Source organism: Pongo abelii, chromosome 10, assembly GCF_028885655.2.
Source record: "Pongo abelii isolate AG06213 chromosome 10, NHGRI_mPonAbe1-v2.0_pri, whole genome shotgun sequence".
NCBI lineage: Eukaryota > Metazoa > Chordata > Mammalia > Primates > Hominidae > Pongo > Pongo abelii.
Window position 1 is genome coordinate 102,313,324 of NC_071995.2, and position 26,873 is coordinate 102,340,196.

A 26,873-nucleotide genomic window follows, 5' to 3' on the forward strand; every position below is an offset into this window, starting at 1 on the left:
GCAGACAAACTTGAAAAACATCCTGATGGGAAGATGGGAAAAGGGGGGTCTCTTTGTGGTGTTCCATAAGAAACAGAATGAATCAAAAACCCAGGATTCATTCTCTTTCATTGACTCGGATTGAGTGTGTCCACATCCATCCTCATTTCCTGATGCTCCCATCAGCCCTTGTGCACAATTACAGAAATCAGGCCTGGGGAGGATCGAGACTGCCCTCATGTCTAGGATTGCCCTCAGCTGGGACTAGTTGGCTTGGAAACTTTGACTTTCCAAATAAACACAAACCTTAATTACCAGGAATGCTGCTTTAAAAAGACAAACCGTGCTGGAGCCAAATGTTTCTAAATTGAACAAAGTGCCTTACAGGCTAGCAATGGCCTCATGCATGCATCTCCACCAAGTGGATATCCCACAGCTTGCTTAACCTTTCTCATTAGGTAGAAGGGCCATCCAATGTGATGCTTTTTAGGCCCAAGTTCTCTCTGAGACTATCTCCATAGGACCCTCTGGAGTAAAGAATTCAGGAAGAGGCTGGGAGTGGTGGCTCACGCCTGTAATCCCAGCACTTTGGGAGGCCGAGGCAGGCATATCACGAGGTCAGGAGTTTGAGACCAGCCTGACCGACATGATGAAACCCCGTCTGTACTAAAAATACAAAAATCAGCCAGGCGTGGTGGCACATGACTGTAATCCCAGCTACTCAGGAGGCTGAGGCAGGAGAATCGCTTGAACCCGGGAGGCAGAAGTTGCAGTGAGCCAAGATCATGCCATTGCACTCAAAAAAAAATAAATAAATAAATATATAAATAAATTCAGGAAGAGAATACCAAGAAACTGTCCTATTGGAAAATGTAATGTAGAATATGGAGACTAATAACTCTAGAATCTGAAGTGTATCAAGCAAAAGACATTAACGCTGTTCTCTGGGACAGCCAAACAGCTTCAGTTTCCATTGTACGTTTCTCAGTGCTGTGTGAGGGCAAGACATGGAAGGCACTTGCTTTCAATAATCCCCTTGACTCTGTTCTTAAAATTATAGAATGAGTGTGAGTGCAAGAAAGGATTTCGAGGAAATGGGATTGACTGTGAACCAATAACTTCATGCTTGGAACAAACCGGGAAATGTCATCCATTGGTGAGTTATTTAACCTTGGTTTTCATTACTTTAAAAAAACAAAAAACAATGCTTGAGAAAGAAAGATTATTTCCTGTCTGGCCTAGTGATGAACAAAATCTCTTACCCCCAAAAGGGAATCTGTAAGCAGAATGTGAGTGGTTATTGCAACTTCTACTTCATTCCAAAGCTTGGAAGAATCAACATATGACTTCCAGGTAAAATACAGAAGTTCTGGTTAAATTTAATTTTGAAGTAAGTAACAAACAGTCTTTAAGCACAAGTAAGTCCCAAATATGGAGTGGGATAAACTTATAATTATTCATTTTTCACCTGAAATTGAAATTTAACAAGTCATTCAATATTTTTATTTGCTAAACCTGGCACCTCTAAACCAACAGTTTAAAGGATAGTTTAAGAAGTAACCGGACTTCCATTTTGAATGTCACAACAGAGTTTTACAAGTTATCGGTGAAAATGCCCATTCAAGGGTAAATGGTGCCTTGCTTCTCAACTTTGAAAGATCAGGCAAAGGTATTAGGGCTGGGGGTGGTTATGCTTCCAAAAGAACACTAAGCACCAAACATAGGAACCAATGAAGTCTGATGCCTTAATCACAGTGTTTGGAGTTCCAAGTAACAGAGTCCATGCAGAAAATAAATTTGCTAGGAGGACCCCCAGGGTAGCTCTGGGAATCCAGAGGCAGGAAGTATGGCTAGACTTCCCAAGAGCCCAGAACCAGGACATGAAGAGAGCAGGATCACCAGAATCTAAGCAGTTTCTTTCCCCAATCCTCTGAGACGATGTGACCTCTCATTTGACTTCCCTCTGTGCATTTTCTTTCTCTCTGCCTCTGTCTCATTCCCCGAACTTGTAGTGGTTCTGTGTACATCTTGAGGTAAACGGTTCCCCCACCATCAGTGATGCCCTCTAATTTATTAGCACCCCATGTCCCAGTTCAAAATCATAGATGAAAGGATCTAACTGGCCCAACTGGGTGCAGGTGTCTACATATGAGTCAGTCAATTATGGCCAAGAAGTGGGGTTGTTATGAACATAGCTGCCAGGGCCCACCCCTAGTACATGTGCAGGGTGGGGCATGGGGGACTAATTCTGATAGAAGAAAAATGAGGAGGGAGATGCCCCCAAGGTGTCTGTTACTCAAGAATCTCAAGAGCATTTTGCAAAGCTGAAGGAGCTCTCACACTCCTGCTTGATTTAAGCCCAACCAAGCCCTGACATTCCAGATGTGAGTAGCTATTGCAAGTTTCATTCCATTGCAAAGCTTGGAAGAACCAACATAGGGTTGCCAGATAAAATGCAGGATACCCAGTTGAATGTGAATTTCAGATGCACAAGTATGTGTTGAAAAATCTTTCAGCACAAGTATGCCCCAAATATTGCATGGGCAAACGTATACTCAAACTTACTCATTTATCTGAAACTCTCATTTAACTGTGCAGCCTGTATTTTTTTATTTGCTAAATCTGGCAGGGATGAGAATAAATAATCGTGATTAATAGCTGTATCAAACATGCAGACAGGAGACTTTCACTGCAACACTAAAGGGTCTATGGGTTACTTCTACCATCTTTCAGCCCCAGATTTGCAGTTCTCACCTTAGATGGAGCCTGTTGTCTCATAGATGCAACTCAGGTCTAACGTTTTTGTTGGGGTAACCATTTCTTTCATCTTGGTTTTCTCAGGCAAACTGTCAGTCTACTACTTCTGGCATCTGGAGCTGTGTTTGTCAAGAGGGCTATGAAGGAGATGGCTTTCTGTGCTATGGAAACGCAGCAGTGGTAAGTCATCTATGATGAACTCAATAATAAAGACAAAACCCTTAAAAAACCTCATAGCTAAGATGCCTTTAAAGTGATCTATTGACATATCTTTTGCTGCAGGAGATTTTACATGAAGCAAGCTGTTTCTACAGATGACATACATGCTATGTGGGTCACATGTTTTCTACAGACTGAAGGCAGCTGACTTTTATTTGGCAGCTTCTGTGTACCAAGCAGTCCCTACTTCTCTTTCTTGATACTCTACCTCTTTCCATTCTCAGACTTCCCAAAGGAGCAACTAACTGGCCTCTGCTGGGTTCACTGGGCTCTCCTGTCTGGGCTACCCTTTACTTACCCCTGCCCTGTGTATGCGCGTGTGTGTGTGTGTGTACATGCTTCTGTATGCCAGGCGTCTTGCTCAGTCCCTACCATGCAGTAGCAGCCCATTTAAATCTCACAACAACCTTCTGCTACTATTATGCCCATTTTACAGGCAGATAAACTGAGAGGCTTAGCAAAACTTGCCCAACACCCTTCAGCTCCAGAGTGAGGAATCCAGCTGATAGCTCTGATAGCTGTCAAGTGCAGAGCACAAATACTTAACCATGAGTGTAGAACATTCTATCTGTACAGCATGGGCCACACTAAATCAGCATTGCTCCTACATTTTTCTATTTTGACCATAAACTTTTTTTTAATTTATTGAGGTAAGATATACCTATATAATTTACCATCTTTACCATTTCTATGTATATAGTTCAGAGGTAATAAATACGTTTATATTCTTTATTTTCCTTTCATCCCCTCCCTCCCCCTTCCTTTCCTGGTCTCTGGTAGCCACCAATCCACTGTCTGTCTTCATGAGATCCACATTTTTAGCTCTTCCATATGAGTGGGAACTTGTAATATTTGTCCCTCTACCACCATAAACTCTTGAGAGGTGATCTTTGTCTTGTTACCTACATCAGTCCCATTGCTTATAAATATTTGTCAAAATGAGAAATAAAGTCAATTGACAAATTTCCTCATCACTTACTTTTCATTCAACTCCCTGCAGTTGAGTTCCTGCCCCTCTTCTCTGCTGAAATCACAAGCCTAACAATTCCCAGGACCCGCAACCTGCACTAAGAGTCTCGCCATAAGAACCTTGCCCTAAGAACCTTGCCCTTGGGAGGCCCTTTCCACCCTTCCCCTCTCACTGTCGACTGTGCCTTCTACCCACCGAGTCAGGCCAAGGAGCTGTCTCCTGACACCCAGATCGTGGCAGTAAATCACAATATTTTCTCTGCACTAGCCACAGACCCTGTTTCCTAAAATTCTAAAATCCTGCTATCATGACGTCCCTCTCCTCCTAGGAAAAGCAAAATTAAGTCCTCAGCTTGGTTCTCCAGGCATCTCCACACAGACTTCACTCTTGTTTTTGGTTTTTTTTCTTGAGACAAGATCTCACTCTGTTGCCCAGAGTGGAGTACAGTGGCATGATCATGGCTCACTGCAGCCTTGACCTCCCCAGGTTCAGGTGATCCTCCTGTCTCAGCCTCCCAAGTAGCTGGGACTACAAGAATGCATCACCATACTCAGCTAATTTTTGTATTTTTTATAGAGACGGTCTCGCCATGTGATTCACGTACCTCAAACTCCAAGTGATTCACATACCTCAGTCTCTGAAAGTGCTGGGATGACAGGCCTGAGCCACCATGCCTGGCCCACTTGTTTTTCTTCTGAACAGCTTTCCGCTGCAGTTTAGCCGCCACCTCCCCAGCTCCAGGCCTGCTATGTTCCTCTCTCTCCTCCCCAACTCTGGCCTTCCCACCAGCAGATCAGGTGCACCTCAGCCCTCTTCTCCCTTAAAATGTCCCCTCTAAGGGATTACTCAGGCATCTCTGCTCTTGTGTTTATTCACTTTCTTACTAACTTACTTTTTAACATGTGTTTATTGACTTGCTTAATAACCTCAACTACTAGATGGAATTGAGTCAGCACTGAGACTTATTGTCTTCATGTAAATTTGCATAGGATCATGATATTGCCATTTTTGTGGTATTCAGTAGTTTAAAAAATATTTTCACATATATTAATGCACTTAATTTTCATAATCCCTGGAGCAAGTCTTCATCATATTCATTTTCAGATAAAGCACTTGAGTTCTCAGAGGTTAAGTGACTTCCCAAGATCACGTAGCCGGTAAATGGCAGATCCAAGAAGTGAACCCAGTCTTTTTTAATAACTCTGTGTTTAGAGACATTTTTTTAAAAAAACTCTATGACACCTTCAAATGTCACTGCTCTGCCAGCAACGTTGGTTATCTTTTCAAGGCTGAACTTCCCCCAAACAACTGTAAGTCGTAGAGGAGCAGGGCCATCTTTTCCCTTCAATATATTACATCCCCTTTCATATCTTATAGCTTCCCTTCACCCCACCCCAGTACCAACTGGGGTGGCTCTATATATAGAGAGAGCCATATGGTTAAATTAAAGATAATAGGGGCTAAAACTTACTGAAATTACTGCATGCCAGCCTCTAGTCACTTTAAAAACAACTCCTATTTCTCGTATCAAACTGTGAGTTGGAGCTTTTATTATGCCCATTTTACAGATGAGAAAATTGAGGTCCTTTAGGTAACTGGCCTAGGGAACTAGGAAATGGCAGAACCAACATGAAAACCCATGTGGTTGGCTTCCATTGTTCTGAGCCACTACTCAACAATGGCTCTGAAAGGGGGCTATTTGCTGAGCTCTGTGACCCCCCCTTAGGGTCTAGGTAGCCATGTTCTTACAGCCTAAATTCTGATTTGGAAGAACATTGAGTTGTTGCTTCATTCGAAGTTGCTGGAATTACTTCTATAGAAAATAATCAAGCCACCTTAGTGTGAAAGAAATGTGCAATTCTGTCAGCATGGAAATGCAGCTAGCTGGAGCACCCATTCACGTCAGCATCAGGGAGGCAGGGCAGGAAAACAAGCCCAGCCCCAGGAAGGCTGAGTGCAGGTGACCCAGAGATGCACTGTGATTGCACTTCTCATTGTTCTTTCTCTGTGTTCTCTCCCATCTCTTCTTCCCTCGCTTGCACGATATGAATAAGGAATTGTCATTTCTCTCCGAAGCAGCTGTATTTAACCGGTGGATAAATGTGAGTACATTTACTGGGAGTTAGGATTGGGAATGTATATATTTTAGAAACTTGGAATGCATACAATAGAAAACCGAAAATGCAGCTGGTAAGGAGGGTAGGCTATTGTGCTGAGCAGTGTTTCTCAACCCTGGCTGCACTATGGAACTACATGGAACACATTTTTAAAAAATATTCCTGCATAGGTCCCACCCCTGAAGACTCTGATGTGATTGATCAGAGGTTTGCTCTGAGCATCAGTGTGTGGGGGGCAGAAAGGGGGCTTCATTCATCACAGGATTCTTTTTTGTAAGTTAACATGATTCATCATTGTAATTCACCAAGTTCGATTTGGGATTTATAGCTGCAATCTGACATACTTCATATGTGCTTAACTCTCAGCTCAACATGCCAAGAAAAGCTTTTCCCTCACCCCTGAAAAGTACAATAATAAAGAATCCAATCCCCACCCTATGCCATTGTCTCAATCTCTGTCCACTTTGGCTGAATGGACCAAGGTGGCCGGCCCAGCTAGCCATTGCAACAAATGGTTTATCCCCTTAAAATAGACACATGCCAAATAGTCCATGCTTGGTCAGCACCCACCCCAGGACAGCTTCCTGTTGCTTCTCTATGGGGCCTCTCTGAATCCCCCATCCCAGCATAGGTGAGAGAAGAGACTGAGCGCGCTCTCTTGAGCATGCTGACTTTCACGTAGACTCGTCATTCTTGGTCTCACCCCACAGGCATGAGATGACCCAGTGGTGTGCTGGACCCTGTTCACACTCGCTCACGAGAGCTGATTGTGCACATTCTTCCTAACTCCACTTTCGGTGAAGTCATTTTGATATCTTGAAATCAGCCCTGGTGGGAGTATTTATGCCACAGAAATCAGTAAATACTACAAACCAAGTCTTTTGGTTTTTTTTCTTTTTCCTAGAGATCCGGTTGTTAAACATAAACATGCCACTGCTTCTACCAAAAACTGGCTCTCTAGGCAAGAATGAAATTTATGTAAGGTTTTATTTCAGCCCTCTAGTTTCTCCCATGCTGAAACTGTTTCTGCGGTCTCCCCACCATCCTTACTCCAAAGACGTCCAAGAATACTCAAGGTGGCTGGGCGCAGTGGCTCATGCCTGTAATCCCAGCACTTTGGGAGGCTGAGGCGTGTGGATCAGCTGAGGTTAGGAGTTCAAGACCAGCCTGGCCAACATCGTGAAACCCCGTCTCTACTAAAAGTACAAAAATTAGCCAGGCACGGTGGCGTGTGCCTGTAATTCCAGCTATTCAGGAGGCAGAGACAGGAGAATTGCTTGAATCTGGGAGGCGGAGGTTGCAGTGAGCCGAGATCGCGCCACTGCACTCCAGCTTGGGCGACAGAGCGAGACTCCGCCTCAAAAAAAAAAAAAAAAAAAAGAATGCTCAACGTGAATGCTCAAGGTTCTCTGCACACACACATACTCACAAGAACCTATTAAGGCTATTTCTTGGCTCTTCATTTAGACTAAAGTGTAAAGGACTTATAATGACTGAAAGTGTGACCTTGATTGGGCAGATTTGCTTTGATAAGACTCATATGTTGAATTAAATGAGGGAAAATGAGGCATCAGCCAGTGGGTGGGGTGGATTTGGGAAAGAAGACCCTAGGACCCTTCCAGTATCTTATGGGAAATTGTCATCTCTTCCAAGCATTTAAGGCAGCCCTGTTTGTCCCCTAACATAAGCAAGTCACTTTATTTCCCTTCTGTGGTTCAGAATGCTTCTCTACAACCCACACTGTCAGCCACCTCAAACCTCACTGTCCTCGTGCCTTCCCAACAAGCTACTGAGGACATGGACCAGGATGAGAAAAGCTTCTGGTTGTCACAGAGCAATATTCCAGCCCTAATAAAGTAGGTGTTACTTATTTTATTTTACATCGTAATCTGAATGGCATCTGTGTAAACATGTCTTTGAAGTTCAATGTAGGAAAACTACATGGTCCTTCAAACTCGTGGAGCTGAACATGTTCTAGGATTCTCCTCTCCTCCCACCCCAGGATAGTAATAGTCAACAATTGCTGACAGCCAACTCTGCCGAGCACTGTTTTACTGCTTTACATATAACCCACTAATTCTCTCAACAACCCTATGATAGATATTGTAATGATTCCCATTTTACAAATGTGGAAACCAAAGCACAGCGTGGTTAAGTAACTAACTCAAGCCAAGGCTAATAACTGCAGGGGGAACTTGAATTTTGACTATGGCAATCTGGCTCTAGAGCCTATTCTCTTAACTATTCAATGATACAGCCCCATGCATGTATATTGAATTTTATAGCCTTTGTGGACTGTTGTTTCAGGTACCATATGCTACTAGGCACATACAGAGTGGCAGATCTGCAGACCCTGTCTTCTTCTGACATGTTGGCAACATCTTTGCAGGGCAACTTCCTTCACTTGGCAAAGGTGGATGGGGTAAGAGCTCTGGAATTAGTCTGTTTACTTGAAACATAACAGCTTTGTTTATATTGTACTTTTTAAATTTTCATGGTATGGGAACTTCCAAACATGCGCAAAACTACAGAGAACAGAATCCCTCATGTGGGCATCACCCAGCTGCAATAATTATCATCATATATCAATACATACACACATACACGTTACCCTACAGCAGTGATCCTCTAAAATGCCTTCTGCCCACTGATTGGCCACAGGTCTCACAACAGACCACAGACTGACCCAGAAAGGGTAAAGGGTGTGCAATTCCACAACTTTTCTTTTGACATATAGTTGATTAACACCTGGTTATTAGTAGTTGAATCTGTATAGAGAAGTGAAATTGAATCTTTATAGAGTTGAATCTATATATACTCAATCTTTATAGAATTAAATCTTTATTAGAGAAATGAAATTTTATACTAAGTTAGAGTCAATCAACAACTATTGAGCACCTACTACTATATACCAGGCACAGATCTAGGTGCTGGCGATAGGGCAATGCCCAAGGAAGAACCCAGCCCCAAAGAAGCTTATCATCTGGCACTTTCTACAGTGTGTCAAAGACTCCGATTCAGAATTCTGTGAGGGAGTCTGGCCGCCCTGCTGCATGGGCAGTGTTTCAGAGCTCTTTCTGTGAATTGCACAAGATGAGAATGAAGATTCCACTGCAAAGTGAGAACTGCTACATCCATGAACCATGGGCCACAGTCAAAAATGTTTGAGAATTACCACCCTAAAACATTTCTACCCTCCCACTCATCAGTGTGAGCACTATGAAAAAGATCTATGCGTAGTAATACCTACATATATGTGACTCATCAGATATTTTCTTTTAGAAAGCAGAAAACAGTGGTCCTATGGCTTTTTAATATCTTATAATTCTGGTGACATTGAAGTTATTTTCCATCTGGTTTTAAATTAAAATTGTATATATTTAAAGGGTACAATATGATGTTTTGATATACAAATACATCGTAAGGTGATTCCTACAGTCATGCTAACTTATTGGTGTTTTAAATCACTGATTCTCTTAGCAAGCATTAACTAATTACCCATCTGGGCAGGCATATCCCAGGCCCTACATATTCAGAGGTAAATCAATCCCTGACCTAGAGGAGCTAACCATTAAAGACACATTTGTAATGAGTTCATTCCTATGTCCTATATAAATATCTCCTGCCAGGAGGGTTTTCTTCAGGTCCTCTGCAGATGTGACTTGGGAGTTGCTCAGGGTGAGACAAGACCAGGGTTCCCAGCAGGGATTTCAGGTGGGGAGAAGAGGAGAGGAAACCAGGAGTAGAGCCCAGTTGGTGTTGATTGGCTGAGTGGGTGGGTTGGGTTTTACTTAGCCCCATTTCTTATGCAATTCATAGCCTTAAAAAGTAGTTCGATTCTGATCAGGAAAGTCAATTACCATCTGTATTAGTTTGCCAACACTACCATAACAAAGTACCACAGACTGGGAGGCTTAAACAACAGGCATTTATTTTCTCACAGTTCTGGAGGTCAGAAGTCCAAGATCGAGATGTGGGCAGGATTGGTTCCTTCTAAGGCTTTGAGGGAAGGGGCTGTCTTTGGCCTCTCTCCTTGGGTTGTAGATGGCCTCTTCATGTTCACATGGCAGTCTCTGAGTGTAGCTGTCTCTGTACAAATTCCTGCTTCTTGTGAGGACACCAGTCAAATTGGATTAGGGTCCACCCTAAGGACCTCACTTTAATTTGATCATCTCTGTGAAGACCCTGTCTGTAAATAAGGTCACCATCTGAGGTACTAGGGGTTAGGACTTCAGTATACAAATTGTGGGGGCAGGGGGGACAAGCTCAACCCACAATTCTGTCTCCAGGGTCAAACCACAGGGTCACTTTAATGAGCCTCGAACAGCACTTTTGTTTTTTTTTTTTTTGTTTTTTTGTTTTTTTGTTTTTTTATTATTATTATTATTATACTTTAGGTTTTATGGTACATGTGTGCAATGTGCAGGTAAGTTACATATGTATACATGTGCCATGCTGGTGCGCTGCACCCACCAACTCGTCATCTAGCATTAGGTATATCTCCCAATGCTATCCCTCCCCCCTCCCCCCACCCCACAACAGTCCCCAGAGTGTGATGTTCCCCTTCCTGTGTCCATGTGTTCTCATTGTTCAATTCCCACCTATGAGTGAGAATATGCGGTGTTTGGTTTTTTGTTCTTGCGATAGTTTACTGAGAATGATGATTTCCAATTTCATCCATGTCCCTACAAAGGACGTGAACTCATCATTTTTTATGGCTGCATAGTATTCCATGGTGTATATGTGCCACATTTTCTTAATACAGTCTATCATTGTTGGACATTTGGGTTGGTTCCAAGTCTTTGCTATTGTGAATAATGCTGCAATAAACATACGTGTGCATGTGTCTTTATAGCAGCATGATTTATAGTCCTTTGGGTATATACCCAGTAATGGGATGGCTGGGTCGAATGGAATTTCTGGTTCTAGATCCCTGAGGAATCGCCACACTGACTTCCACACGGGTTGAACTAGTTTACAGTCCCACCAACAGTGTAAAAGTGTTCCTATTTCTCCACATCCTCTCCAGCACCTGTTGTCTCCTGACTTTTTAATGATTGCCATTCTAACTGGTGTGAGATGGTATCTCATTGTGGTTTTGATTTGCATTTCGCTGATGGCCAGTGATGGCGAGCATTTTTTCATGTGTTTTTTGGCTGCATAAATGTCTTCTTTTGAGAAGTGTCTGTTCATGTCCTTCGCCCACTTTTTGATGGGGTTGTTTGTTTTTTTCTTGTAAATTTGTTGGAGTTCATTGTAGATTCTGGATATTAGCCCTTTGTCAGATGAGTAGGTTGCGAAAATTTTCTCCCATTTTGTAGGTTGCCTGTTCACTCTGATGGTAGTTTCTTTTGCTGTGCAGAAGCTCTTGAGTTTAATTAGATCCCATTTGTCAATTTTGGCTTTTGTTGCCATTGCTTTTGGTGTTTTAGACATGAAGTCCTTGCCCATGCCTATGTCCTGAATGGTAATGCCTAGGTTTTCTTCTAGGGTTTTTATGGTTTTAGGTCTAACATTTAAGTCTTTAATCCATCTTGAATTGATTTTTGTATAAGGTGTAAGGAAGGGATCCAGTTTCAGCTTTCTACATATGGCTAACCAGTTTTCCCAGCACCATTTATTAAATAGGGAATCCTTTCCCCATTTCTTGTTTTTGTCAGGTTTGTCAAAGATCAGATAGTTGTAGATATGTGGCATTATTTCTGACGGCTCTGTTCTGTTCCATTGATCTATATCTCTGTTTTGGTACCAGTACCATGCTGTTTTGGTTACTGTAGCCTTGTAGTATAGTTTGAAGTCAGGTAGTGTGATGCCTCCAGCTTTGTTCTTTTGGCTTAGGATTGACTTGGCAATGCGGGCTCTTTTTTGGTTCCATATGAACTTTAAAGTAGTTTTTTCCAATTCTGTGAAGAAAGTCATTGGTAGCTTGATGGGGATGGCATTGAATCTGTAAATTACCTTGGGAAGGATGGCCATTTTCATGATATTGATTCTTCCTACCCATGAGCATGGAATGTTCTTCCATTTGTTTGTATCCTCTTTTATTTCCTTGAGCAGTGGTTTGTAGTTCTTCTTGAAGAGGTCTTTCACATCCCTTGTAAGTTGGATTCCTAGGTATTTTATTCTCTTTGAAGCAATTGTGAATGGGAGTTCACTCATGATTTGGCTCTCTGTTTGTCTGTTATTGATGTATAAGAATGCTTGTGATTTTTGCACATTGATTTTGTATCCTGAGACTTTGCTGAAGTTGCTTATCAGCTTAAGGAGATTTTGGGCTGAGACAATGGGGTTTTCTAGATATACTATCATGTCATCTGCAAACAGGGACAATTTGACTTCCTCTTTTCCTAATTGAATACCCTTGATTTCCTTCTCCTGCCTAATTGCCCTGGCCAGAACTTCCAACACTATGTTGAATAGAAGTGGTGAGAGAGGGCATCCCTGTCTTGTGCCAGTTTTCAAAGGGAATGCTTCCAGTTTTTGCCCATTCAGTATGATATTGGCTGTGGGTTTGTCATAAATAGCTCTTATTATTTTGAGATACGTCCCATCAATTCCTAATTTATTGAGAGTTTTTAGCATGAAGGGTTGTTGAATTTTGTCAAAGGCCTTTTCTGCATCTATTGAGATAATCATGTGGTTTTTGTCTTTGGTTCTGTTTATATGCTGGATTACATTTATTGATTTGCGTATATTGAACCAGCCTTGCATCCCAGGGATGAAGCCCACTTGATCATGGTGGATAAGCTTTTTGATGTGCTGCTGGATTCTGTTTGCCAGTATTTTATTGAGGATTTTTGCATCAATGTTCATCAAGGATATTGGTCTAAAATTCTCTTTTTTTGTTGTGTCTCTGCCAGGCTTTGGTATCAGGATGATGCTGGCCTCATAAAATGAGTTAGGGAGGATTCCCTCTTTTTCTATTGATTGGAATAGTTTCAGAAGGAATGGTACCAGCTCCTCCTTGTACCTCTGGTAGAATTCGGCTGTGAATCCATCTGGACCTGGACTTTTTTTGGTTGGTAAGCTATTGATTATTGCCACAATTTCAGCTCCTGTTATTGGTCTATTCAGAGATTCAACTTCTTCCTGGTTTAGTCTTGGGAGGGTGTATGTGTTGAGGAATTTATCCATTTCTTCTAGATTTTCTAGTTTATTTGCATAGAGGTGTTTGTAATATTCTCTGATGGTAGTTTGTATTTCTGTGGGATCGGTGGTGATATCCCCTTTATCATTTTTTATTGCATCTATTTGATTCTTCTCTCTTTTTTTCTTTATTAATCTTGCTAGCGGTCTATCAATTTTGTTGATCCTTTCAAAAAACCAGCTCCTGGATTCATTGATTTTTTGAAGGGTTTTTTGTGTCTCTATTTCCTTCAGTTCTGCTCTGATTTTAGTTATTTCTTGCCTTCTGCTAGCTTTTGAATGTGTTTGCTCTTGCTTTTCTAGTTCTTTTAATTGTGATGTTAGGGTGTCAATTTTGGATCTTTCCTGCTTTCTCTTGTGGGCATTTAGTGCTATAAATTTCCCTCTACACACTGCTTTGAATGCATCCCAGAGATTCTGGTATGTTGTGTCTTGGTTCTCATTGGTTTCAAAGAACATCTTTATTTCTGCCTTCATTTCGTTATGTACCCAGTAGTCATTCAGGAGCAGGTTGTTCAGTTTCCACGTAGTTGAGTGGTTTTGAGTGAGATTCTTAATCCTGAGTTCTAGCTTGATTGCACTGTGATCTGAGAGACAGTTTGTTACAATTTCTGTTCTTTTACATTTATTGAGGAGAGCCTTACTTCCAAGTATATGGTCAATTTTGGAATAGGTGTGGTGTGGTGCTGAAAAAAATGTATATTCTGTTGATTTGGGGTGGAGAGTTCTGTAGATGTCTATTAGGTCCGCTTGGTGCAGAGCTGAGTTCAATTCCTGGGTATCCTTGTTGACTTTCTGTCTCGTTGATCTGTCTAATGTTGATAGTGGGGTGTTAAAGTCTCCCATTATTAATGTGTGGGAGTCTAAGTCTCTTTGTAGGTCACTCAGGACTTGCTTTATGAATCTGGGTGCTCCTGTATTGGGTGCATATATATTTAGGATAGTTAGCTCTTCTTGTTGAATTAATCCCTTTACCATTATGTAATGGCCTTCTTTGTCTCTTTTGATCTTTGTTGGTTTAAAGTCTGTTTTATCAGAGACTAGGATTGCAACCCCTGCCTTTTTTTGTTTTCCATTTGCTTGGTAGATCTTCCTCCATCCTTTTATTTTGAGCCTATGTGTGTCTCTGCATGTGAGATGGGTTTCCTGAATACAGCACACTGATGGGTCTTGAGTCTTTATCCAATTTGCCAGTCTGTGTCTTTTAATTGGAGCATTTAGTCCATTTACATTTAAAGTTAATATTGTTATGTGTGAATTTGATCCTGTCATTATGATGTTAGCTGGATATTTTGCTCGTTAGTTGATGTAGTCTCTTCCTAGTCTCGATGGTGTTTACATTTCGGTATGATTTTGCAGTGGCTGGTACCGGTTGTGCCTTTCCATGTTTAGCGCTTCCTTCAGGAGCTCTTTTAGGGCAGGCCTGGTGGTGACAAAATCTCTCAGCATTTGCTTGTCTGTAAAGTATTTTATTTCTCCTTCACTTATGAAGCTTAGTTTGGCAGGATATGAAATTCTGGGTTGAAAATTGTTTTCTTTAAGAATGTTGAATATTGGCCCCCACTCTCTTCTGGCTTGTAGGGTTTCTGCCGAGAGATCCGCTGTTAGTCTGATGGGCTTCCCTTTGATGGTAACCCGACCTTTCTCTCTGGCTGCCCTTAACATTTTTTCCTTCATTTCAACTTTGGTGAATCTGACAATTATGTGTCTTGGAGTTGCTCTTCTCGAGGAGTATCTTTGTGGCGTTCTCTGTATTTCCTGAATCTGAATGTTGGCCTGCCTTGCTAGATTGGGGAAGTTCTCCTGGATAATATCCTGCAGAGTGTTTTCCAACTTGTTTCCATTCTCCCCGTCACTTTCAGGTACACCAATCAGACGTAGATTTGGTCTTTTCACATAGTCCCACATTTCTTGGAGGCTTTGCTCGTTTCTTTTTATTCTTTTTTCTCTAAACTTCCCTTCTCGCTTCATTTCATTCATTTCATCTTCCAGGGCTGATACCCTTTCTTCCATTTGATCGCATCGGCTCCTGAGGCTTCTGCATTCTTCACGTAGTTCTCGAGCCTTGGTTTTCAGCTCCATCAGCTCCTTTAAGCACTTCTCTGTATTGGTTATTCTAGTTATACATTCTTCTAAATTTTTTTCAAAGTTTTCAACTTCTTTGCCTTTGGTTTGAATATCCTCCCGTAGCTCGGAGTAATTTGATCGTCTGAAGCCTTCTTCTCTCAGCTCGTCAAAGTCATTCTCCGTCCAGCTTTGTTCCGTTGCTGGTGAGGAACTGCGTTCCTTTGGAGGAGGAGAGGTACTCTGGTTTTTAGAGTTTCCAGTTTTTCTGCTCTGTTTTTTCCCCATCTTTGTGGTTTTATCTACTTTTGGTCTTTGATGATGGTGATGTACAGATGGGTTTTTGGTGTGGATGTCCTTTCTGTTAGTTTTCCTTCTAACAGACAGAACCCTCAGCTGCAGGTCTGTTGGAGTACCTGGCCGGCCGTGTGAGGTGTCAGTCTGCCCCTGCTGGGGGGTGCCTCCCAGTTAGGCTGCTCGGGGGTCAGGGGTCAGGGACCCACTTGAGGAGGCAGTCAGCCCGTTCTCAGATCTCCAGCTGCGTGCTGGGAGAACCACTGCTCTCCTCGCACTTTTGTAAATGAAATAGCATGGAATAGAATAGACTAGATGATCAGAGTACCTCCCACATAGGAGAAAGTACTATTTCTTTCTCTTTCTCTGTGTGTGTGTGTGTGTGTGTGTGTGTGTGAGAGAGAGAGAGAGAGAGAGAGAGAGGGGTCTATGGGACAACGAGTTAAAGGTATTTTTTACTGTGGGTCATGGCCCAAAAGTATGAAGGTCACTGCTGCTCAAAAAGCAGAAACCCCAGAGATCATCTCAAACCAAGGTGTGCTCTATAAAGACTCACCTTCCATTGTGGTTTGCATTTACAGAATATCACAATTGAAGGGGCCTCCATTGTCGATGGGGACAATGCAGCCACAAATGGAGTGATACACATCATCAACAAGGTACAAGATTCCATTTTCCTGCACATGCAACATCTCTTTTCACTTTGTTATTTATCCTCCTATACAGCATTTTTTTTTTTTGGAAAATAGAAAAATACTTAGCCTTATATGGAAGTAACTGGTACTGTGCCTCATGACTTTTATTTTAAAACCATCTAGAGAGTCTATTGATTCAATGAGACTCAGTTTCCATTTACCCAGCCTGTATTCTGCAATGGGCCCTTTATCAAGTGTGGTCACATATATCATCTTTCTTATTTATGGAAACATCTCAAAAGACACTTGAGGCCAGGTGCTGTGGCTCACGCCTATAATCCTAGCATTTTGGGAGGCTGAGGTAGGAGGATTGTTTGAGCCTAGGAGTTCAAGACCAGCCTGGGCAACTTAACGAGATCCTCTCTCTAAAAAAAAAAAAAAGGCATGCACCTATGTGGTCCTAACTACTAGGAAGGCTGAGGCGGGAGGATCACTTGAGCCCAGGATGTCAAGACTGCAATGAGCTGTGTTCAAGCCACTGCACTCCAGCCTGGGCAACAGAGTGAGACTCTGCCTCCAAAAAAAAAAAAAACAAACAAAAAACACTTGAGCTTAAGCACCCTGGCACTGTGAAGTCTATACAACCAGATGGGATAGAATCAAGAACTGGAGGAGAGGCATGTGATTACATATCACATTTCCACTCTCCTATCTGCATTATTGCGTCCTAAAAAGATGAGGTAGGGAAGGCCCTAGGGAAAAAAATGGAAAAGAATATAAAAAGCATGGTGACATTTTTATTTTCTTCTAATACCCAGTTTAACAAAGGTATGACATAGGAAAAAAAGAATAATGAGAAATGGGATTGTAAGCTACCCTGCAATTTTCAGTTACCATATTAGGATCTTCATTTAAAATGAAAGTTGCAAGTTGGAATTTAGGGTACATTGGGAATTTTTGTAAGATGGAAGATCAGAAAAAAAAATTAATTGTGTTTTAATTAAAATTGTTCTTGGCCGGGCACGGTGGCTCACGTCTGTAATTCCAACACTTTGGGAGGCCGAGGTGGGCGGATCACAAGGTCAAGAGATCGAAACCATCCTGGCCAACATGGTGAAGCCCCGTCTCTACTAAAAAAAAAAAACAAAAAGTACAAGATGGCTGTTAATTGATTGAGTTATCTTTGTAGCCTCTGGGCTGCAGGCACTCCCTAAGGAGCTCCTTCTGTCTGTCTGTCAATTGGCATCAAAGGCATCTTTGTCAGGGCCACTGTTGTGCCCTGCATAAAGGTGCCTGGCCAGAGTGGAGGCTAGCTAAATCCCAGCCCACTTCACTCCCCATGCTGTGCACCCCTGTTTGGGGTTGCAAACTCCTAGAGAAAGGAGTGTCTTTTTCTTGATTTTCAGTGGCCCTCATCATTGCCTATTATGTGACATAGACATAGAACCATCAAGTTCTATCAGGCCTTCTCCTCATAGCTCTTGAATCTGCCAAATCCCATCTAATCACCTTAAGCCCCTCCTCCCCCTTCAGCTCCAACAACTCAGAAATGTATCTGTCTTCCTTCAACACAGGGGTTGGTACAATGTTTCTGGAAAAAGCCAGATAGCAATTATTAGACTTTGCAGGTCACATGGTCTCCATCATAGCTGTTCAACTCTGCCATTGTAGTGCAAAAACAGACTTAGACAATATGTAAACAAATTTGCATGGCTGTATTCCAATAAAATTTTATTTTTAAGTAAAAGCAGCAGACTGGATTGGGCTTTCTACTGTAATATGCTGTGAGCTCATTTAGGGCAGAACCCAGGCCTCAGTTACATTTGTGTATACCCACTGCCTGGCCTGCAGTAGGCAAGCAATAAATGTTGGAAAAAGACTAATTAGATTAGAAAAACATTCCAGTGTTGAATTCTTCAATCTGACAAAGTTCTAGGTAGAATGCAAAGGTGAAAATAGTGATCTTGGCCAGAAGGTTAATTATGCAGAGCTTGCAAACTCAAACGCCCAGATAGATCAGATGGATAACAAAATGAGTAAGGAGTATGTCCCAAGGAGAAGATATTAGGGAGTGATGGAGCCTATAACGAAAGTGGCTGCTGCTACTCTCTGCAGCTGTGTGTCTGCAGAAATTCAGACTGTTTTTTTTTTAAAGGCAATCTAAATTTGTGTGTTAAAATGTCCTATTATTACACAGCACAAGCCAAACAACACATTTTTACAAGCCAGATTCAGGCCACTGGGTTGCAGCAGATTTGAGACTTGAGGGAAAATAAGTGAAGAACCTAAAGAATAAACACAAGAATAACAACCAAGAAGAAAGGATTAGATATTAGCTGCAACCTGCTGCGTTTCACTTCGATTTGGTCTAAGGTCTTCTCTGACAAGGTAGATTAATGCGAGCTGGAATTAATTACTTAGGAGAAGCTGAAAGTCTTTTGTGCAAGATGAACTTTTCTCTAATCAAGGAGGTTTAAGGGTAAGGCATAAAATTGAATGACTAACATCTCCAACTCTTCTCCAGCCTTGTCACGCTGTATCCTGGAATATTTTTATTCTGTGAGTAATCTTCAAAAGGTTGTCAATGTCAATCCATTGAACTGCTTAAAGAAGTTAATGGCATTAGACTCTCATATGTATCGAAAAGCAGTAGGTCCTACCAAAACATGCTAACAGGATTCTGGGGTTTCTTTTTCAGGTGCTGGTCCCACAAAGACGTCTAACTGGCTCCTTACCAAACCTGCTCATGCGGCTGGAACAGATGCCTGACTATTCCATCTTCCGGGGCTACATCATTGCAAGTACCACATTCTCTGCCTGACCGCCATGCTTAGGTTACCCAGGAACAGGAATCCCTCATGCGCTCTTGTCTCTTTCCATTGCAGCAATATAATCTGGCGAATGCAATTGAGGCTGCCGATGCCTACACAGTGTTTGCTCCAAACAACAATGCCATCGAGAATTACATCAGGGAGAAGAAAGTTCTGTCTCTAGTAGGTGTCAAGAACTATAACTAGGGAAGTTATTTTGTGAAAATTCAAACACTCAGTGTTTACAATCCATTAGTTGTGTGCCATTTCACACCTTCATCCTTGTCCATAGCCACATACTTGATGTAGACTCGTGCAGAGACTCTCTCATACACAAACATCCCCTCAGTCAGAGCTGCTGGATGCTACTCACATGCCCCTGGAATTGTACACTTGAGCCTGTATACACAAGGATGCAGGCGTGGTGCATTGAGGGTGTGGTGTTGGTGTGTGTATGTAAATATGAACAAAGGCAGCCCAAACCCACAGGTGCTTGGCCTGTTTAGGCTCTGTCTATAGAACCGTCACTCTGGCTCTAGCCCAAGTGATGAAACCACATGGAGAAACCACATGGTTTCTCCAGAGCAGTGGTGGGAGAAAAGAGTGGGCTCAGGGGTGGCTTCTCGGGGCTTTCAGTACCACCCCCATCTTATTAACATCCTCATCTCAGCCACCCAATATAAACATGGAAGTGAAAACAGTGTGCTTGCTGTGCAAATCCAGCTTCAAACGTGTCTTCTCATGTGGGGTGGGGGTGGGGTGGCCCTGGGTCCTTCCTGTATACAAATTCTGGAGCCACTACTGAATATCAGATAAATTATGATCAGCTTATGGAAGTCTTAAATACCTGGAGAGGTATTGGACTTAGGCCTGTAAGAAACAGGATCCACAAAAGAGTTTTAAGTCAGATCGTGGCATGATTGAAGCTTTTGAATTAATTCACAAAATCCTTTGACAAACTTTGACTGTTTACCCCTAGATGTTAGGAATCAGGGAAGATAGAGAAGGGGAGAAGAGGAGGAAGAAAGAGATAATCCATCCCTCTAGGTCCCTGCTGCTGACATCTTAGCTACTGGAACCAGGGAAAGGCCAGGGACAGGGGGGAGGAGAGGAGGGGTGATCATGAGGATTCTTCCAGCTTCCTGGGACACCTGCATGCTTGTACCTATGAGCTCAAGTGTGTAATTCCAGGGCTATGCATAAAACACACAGCAGCTCTGCTATGGGGGAGGATTGTATATGGGAGAGTCTCTGTGTGAGGCTGTATTAAGTATGTGGCTATGGACGAGAAGGTTTTGATGGAAAAGTGAAATGACACATGATTGAACTGAAAACACTTTGAATTTTCAGCAAATAGGGGTTTTTCTTATTTAATAAGAAAATAAGGAAGGCTGCTCTTCTTCCTCACCACCTCCTAAATTCTCCCTACCCACACATCATGTCCAGTCTCACCTCCTCAGGGAAGCTGGCCCTGGCCACCCGAGGTGAGCTGCTCTCTCCCGCCTCTGAATTCACACCATGTGTACCCCCTTGTGGCATTTATTATGTATCCCCAGTAGGATGAACTGTCTTCTCAAGGAAGCAAGTCTTAGCTCTCCAACTAGATTATAAGCTCTGAAGGCAGGGAGAGTGTCCTAAACTCCTGTAACAGGCATGTTGCACTCCTGGAATGGAATTGGAAATCATCTACCTTGTCTTTTCCCTGCCCTCTAACCCAACCCATTTCTTTAACCTCTTCAGTGAGAAATATTATTTTTCTGCCACAGAATGAAACTTCAGACAGTCCCATAGCCTCTCTGCCTTCCCAAAAAGTCCTATAATCACCTTGGTGACAAATGTACTTTAAGTCACAAACTCAGTCTCAGCTAAGTAAAAGTAAAGAATCCAATTCCTTACAATAATTAACACTTTGAATTGGATTTAAAATTAGTTCTTCCTCCCTCCCTGCTCCACAGCAGAGCTTGGTGCAGAAAAGGTCTTGGTCCTTGAATCGGTTAGGGTCCACAGGAGACGGAAAACATACCAATTACATAAACTGAGAATTTGGGAGAATGAATTGTTTATTGGATAATATAAAGCTGTATAAATATAATTGAAAGGTTAAAGTGAGAAATATCATAGTGGTAGCAATCACAGGGTTCACTTATGACCCCTAAAGCTAGGAGAACAATGGGAGGAGGTTGGAATTACTAAAATGTATAAACCTAGACACCTCTGAGAAGGGGCCACTATTCAGCTGGTGCTGGTGTCTTTGAGCTTGGATGAGTGGCGAGGGTCTCTGTGGGTCTGAGACCCAGACCTCCAGGAGCAGGCATTGCCTGGCTGGTGTCTTATGAGTGGAGAGGGCAGGATTAAGCTAGCTCTGCGAGTGACGGGAAACTGCCAACCAGATTCGGGTGCCACTGCAGGGAAGAGAAGTGAGGCTGGGTGATGCCAATAGGAACAGGGAGAGAACAGGAAGGACTGAGTTCCTCTTTCCCCTCCAGCCCTCTGACTGTCTAGAGCTTCTCATTGGCAGACCCTAATAGGGAGCCCCTTGCAAAGGAGAAGTGTGGGAAACCGCCTCAGCCCCAGCATCATCAAGCAGAGTGTAGGAGGTGGATTTGGAGCTGACAGGCAATCACTTAGGAACCTTCTCCTCTCCTTCCCCACAGGATGTTTCTGTTCCCTTTCTGATCTCACTAAATTCCATTTTGGTTTCACTAGGTTTGAAGTAGCGGGGTAAGAAGGGTTAGTGGTTAGGAAGAGACATCAAGAGGGTAAGAAGGCTAAGAGGGATGGAAGAGGGCAGGAAGGACCCTAAAGCCACAGAGCCCACCCCTAGCTCTGCCCCTGGGGAGCCTGCCCATCCAGGCTGCCATTGGCTGTCTCAGACACTCCCCATGTCTGAGCCACAGCAAACACCCACATCCTTGTCCCAAGCCAACTATGCAAGTGCAAATCTGTCCCACGCAGCAACAACCCTCCTCACTTCACCAAGAGGCAGCTCACCAGCAGTCCCTGCCTGGGTCAGACCCCATCCAACATGCCACCCTATCTCCACGAGACACAGGTCAAGGTCCTTGGAGCATCCTAGTGAAGCTCCTCTCGTGCCCCAGAGGTGAAAGGCAGGCTGGGGTGTGGGGACTCTGTCTTCTCAGCAGTTTTGCCCAAAGAATTATCACTTTGAAATCTACCCCCAGCTCTCATATCTTCAGTCTGGGTTTTAGAATCCTCTAATGAGTTCTTGACTGTGCTCTCTGGAAAATTTGCAAGTTCTCTGAAGCTATCTGTTTCACAACTCACTTTCATATTGAATATTGTGTCTTAATACCTCTGTCAAAACTTCCACTTGGACAAGCTGTTGTTCCTCTTTGTAATCTCCACAGTGACAGCACATGGGAGAAGCTGGGTAACTGTCAGGCTGATCTCTTGACTGACTTTCAATTCTGTGTGTGATCCAGGAGGAGGACGTCCTCCGGTATCATGTGGTCCTGGAGGAGAAACTCCTGAAGAATGACCTGCACAATGGCATGCATCGTGAGACCATGCTGGGTTTCTCCTATTTCCTTGGCTTCTTTCTCCACAATGACCAGGTGCGATTCTTGTATGTAAAACCCCAGCAATGCCACCAAGAATTACCTCAGGGAGAGTATGAGGAATGAGTGTCTTGGCTCCTGTCATCCTTCATCACTTCTGTATTAGTCTGTTTTCACACTGCTGATAAAGACATAGCCAAGACTGGAAAGAAAAAGAGGTTTAACAGACTCACAGTTCCCCGTGGCTGGGGAGGCCTCACAATCATGGTGGAAGGCAAGGACACACAAGTCACATCTTTCATGGATGGCAGCAGGCAAAAAAACAGCTCGTGCAGGAAACTCCCCCTTGTGAAACCATCAGATCTCGTGAGACTTATTCACTATCACGAGAACAGCATGAGAAAGACCAGCCCCCATGATTAAATTACCTCCTACCAGGTCCCTCCCACAACACGTGGGAATTCAGGATGAGATTTGGGTGTGGGCACAGCCAAACCATATCAACTTCCATATTGGAATCATCTCACCAGTGCTTCCTAAGCCTTACCAACACAAGACGGTTGTCTGTGTTTCACCATAAAGTAAAGCCTAAACCAGACTGTCAAGCTCCCACTCTCCTGCCAAGTTGCCAGCCTTCGGATGATCAGTGTAGCCTTACAAATTGTGGCATTGAATCTCTGCAGTCATAGGCGTCCTTCAGCGCTGGTACAACAAACCCAACAGATGGCCCCCAAGCGGTGCCTGGGATAGGAGGGAACCTGGGAGCTCAACCTAATTCCCGGGAAGTGGTGTGGGCTCCAGGACATAAGAGCCCCATGACATACACAGAAGCCAGCAGCCAAGTGTATTAACGTTATTATCATTGTTTAACCATAGAGACAGATTGCAGTCCTAGGACTAACCGACCACCACACTGGTATTCCAGTGTTCATCTCACATAATACCTAAATATTTAAACGTGTTTACAATTCATAGAAAAGAATTCATGAGGCTAAATATTTAATATATTTCAGTTATAAAATTCTCACATATTTCCAATATCAAGTAAAAAGATCAGTTTGAAAGTCAATAAGAAACTCATAATTTTAATGTAAATTCTCACAAGAAAAATTAAAACAAATTAAGAGACACTAAACACTATATTAAAATGAAGGTTTAATCACAGAACTTTTTAAGCAATAATATTTGAACCTTTCTAAAAAGCATAATTTTAAAAACAATTTCTTCAGTGATGTCACTACTGAATAACAAGTAAATTTTTATGTAAAATGGTTTTTATCTGCTTAGGGGGAAAAAAGTCTTTCTGACTCTTGATTGATTAAAGAATAACTTCAAATATTTTTCTCAGACTCCTACAGATAAGTCTACCTATTGTATAATAACTTAGAGGAGGCCCTTTTAAATATACTTTTTATTTTTCCAGGATTGGTAATTATGGTATTGATAGAGCTTCGTTTTTGCTTCTGTATGTGTTTGTCACCTTTTATTTCATCATGTAGAGATTAATGTCCGATGCAGTTAGCTGAATCAATTTTAGAGCTGCAGTGTTCATTTTTCCATGTGTGCAGAAATTCTTTTTATCTAGAGAAAGAAGTATTCATACAATAGAGGCTTTTATTGATAGTAATTTACTTTCTCTTATGACAATGGAAGTATAGAGAAATGCTTTCTAAATGAGTAGACGCAGTCAAGTCAAAATTTTAATGTGATCCATAATTCTCTGAATATACCTCAGAATGGAAATAATTTAGACTTTTTTAAATGCCAAATCAACAGTATTACAATATCAAATGTTCTTCTCTTTTTGGTATTTAAAAATAGCTCAACGTCTTAGAATTCTGGAAATGTATTACAATCACCATTCGAGACTAAGTCAGGTTTCCTCTTAATTTTCCAAATGTACACAGACCTTGGAACACCTCTGTGGAGTTCAGCCAGACTTATCCCAATATCCAAATGGAAGCTCACTTGACTGCAAGTAAATCATAAGGGACTTTAACATTCAGTGGAAGTATGAATTAAGCACTTAGTAGGGTCATTTTAATATGGCTAGAACACAGATTTCTGGGATAATATATGAATTTAAGAATTTTAAACCATTATTGGATCCTAACTTGAGTTTTCCTCTCTCCCAACTTCAGCCCTGCTACACACACACACACACCCCACCCCAATTTTTCAAAGAATGATTTGCTTCCAGTTATATATGTGCTATATTAATGAATGAATCTATGGCTTCATTTATTTTTCATTGATTACTCATTAAAGTGTTCTTCCCTAAAAAAAAAAAAAAAAAATCACAACTCAAAGTTGAATTTGACTTGGTGGCATTTAGATACACACTTCATTCCCATGCCTTGGATGTTTATGGACACACTAAACAAGGACAGATATAAACATACCATTTTTTTAAAAATTATTAGTTATTTTTATTCTTGTATAACCATCGTTAGCCTTTCTGAGGGTTGTTGGCACATTAACCATGAAGCGGAGATGTACTGGAAGGAACAGTTGCATTCTTCAGTTCTTGGTTATGGAAGGCACTACCACCTCCAGAACCACTGGTCTACAGCACAACTGAGCAAGTCCATGGAGCCATCTTGCTGGTGGGCACTAACATAATGATCGTGGGTGGTATTTTTCAAACAAACGTAAGCCAATTAATTTGCTTCATGGAAGATACCTTAGAAATTATGTAGAACAACTTCTTCCTTTTACAAAAGAGAAAATTAAAGTTCAGAGAAGGAAAGCAATTGGCCTAAGGTCACACAGCCAGATGGCGCCAGGACTGTTATTCAGACTTCCCCTAAGTCAGAGCTCTTTCCAATGCAAGTGACTATTATAATATCTCTAGGTGAATATTGTAATATCTCCTAGGCAATTTTCCTATTGCTAACCTCCAGTTCCTGTCTTCTCCATATCTCTTTAAATGTCATAAAAAGTGACATTTAACCCTGTTGTTCACAGCTCTATGTAAATGAGGCTCCAATAAACTACACCAATGTAGCCACTGATAAGGGAGTGATCCATGGCTTGGGAAAAGTTCTGGAAATTCAGAAGAACAGATGCGATAATAATGACACTACTATTATACGAGTAAGTTCTATGGGCCAGGGCCAATGATGGAACTAAAGAATATTGGCTTGTTTTTTTTATAAATTTGGGGGCATAAGGCTTTTCTATTAAAGTGTATCAATTCAGTCCATAAACCACTGAATGAATATCTTTGATGTGCCAAGGAGCACACCAGGCTGTAGTTCTACAAAGATACAAAAGACATGACCCCTGCCCTCAGTGGGCTTGTGATCCAGTGCAAGAGGTTGTACCTTGTGTGCCTGGGAAAGGCTGCCGGGTGTGTCGGGGATGGTGGGGAGGAGTGGTGTGCTGTGTTGGGCAGGATTTTGGACCATGGCTTTCTTCAAAGGGAAAATGTGCCATATCTAGCACAGGCACAGTATAGGAACCATGGTGCCCCTATGGCAGTTATGGGCCAAGCCTGCTCTACCAGAAGAGAAAATAAGGAAATAAATGATTTCAGTGTATTATGGAATATGATAATGGAGGCTTTTCATGCCAATTCATGGGGCTATGTAGGACCTTTCAACAATAATTATAACCACTGACATTTATTGGACACTCGTTATATGCCGGGCACTGCTCTAAACATTTTACATGCATTAACCTGTGTAATCCTCACAATACCCTACCAAGTAGGTACTATTACTATCCCCATTTTACAGATGGGGAAAGTGAGCCAGAAAGGTTAATTAATACACGCATGTTCATACACTACCAAGTGGCAGAGAAGGGGTTTAAATGTAGGCAGCCTGGCCCAGAGCTGGAACCCTGAACAACCACATTATCCTGTCTGGTAGGCTTAAGGTTCAGAACTAGACACATTGACCACCTCATGTTTTAGGAACAGGTTGAGCTTGAGGGTTTCTGTCATTGTGAACTTTTACTCTTTGTTTTGTAACAGCATGTATTATCTCTGGGGCATCTCCATGCTGAACCCCTCATCTTAGCAATGTGCTCCGAAGCTGGGCACTGGGTATAGTAACTTGTTTCTGAATCTGGCCCAATTCACTTAATAGTTGGTTTTTAATAAATAAAAGTTATTGTTAAAAGAATTTGGACTTAAATGAGATAAGGTCACACTTTAAAGAGTTAGCAGAGTCAGAAGAGTATTTTGGAGAAAAGTGATGCAAATGTGCAAGACCCAAAGGATTTGAAGTGTTTGTCTCAAAGAACATTAAAGAGGCTGACCAGATAATCTGCCTTGATTTTTAATTCAAAAACCTTCAGTTCCAAGTTCTGTACATGCAGCTTCATTTTGCACTAAAGTTAATTACATTGATTGCTTT

The 26,873-nt window shown here is 42.1% G+C and overlaps 1 protein-coding gene across 1 annotated transcript in view; it reads left to right on the forward strand.

Moving 5' to 3' along the window:
• The window catches only part of STAB2 (stabilin 2), a 182,864-nt gene that overhangs the window by 93,826 nt on the left and 62,165 nt on the right, over window positions 1-26,873 (forward strand). Inside the window, exons 26-35 of the mRNA XM_024256759.2 lie at window positions 1,040-1,135; window positions 2,821-2,916; window positions 5,980-6,027; window positions 7,762-7,898; window positions 8,350-8,464; window positions 16,128-16,205; window positions 18,880-18,978; window positions 19,067-19,174; window positions 22,435-22,566; window positions 25,477-25,605. Of these exons, the coding sequence (XP_024112527.2) occupies window positions 1,040-1,135; window positions 2,821-2,916; window positions 5,980-6,027; window positions 7,762-7,898; window positions 8,350-8,464; window positions 16,128-16,205; window positions 18,880-18,978; window positions 19,067-19,174; window positions 22,435-22,566; window positions 25,477-25,605 (1,038 nt within the window). The remainder of the gene's footprint in view (window positions 1-1,039; window positions 1,136-2,820; window positions 2,917-5,979; window positions 6,028-7,761; window positions 7,899-8,349; window positions 8,465-16,127; window positions 16,206-18,879; window positions 18,979-19,066; window positions 19,175-22,434; window positions 22,567-25,476; window positions 25,606-26,873) is intronic.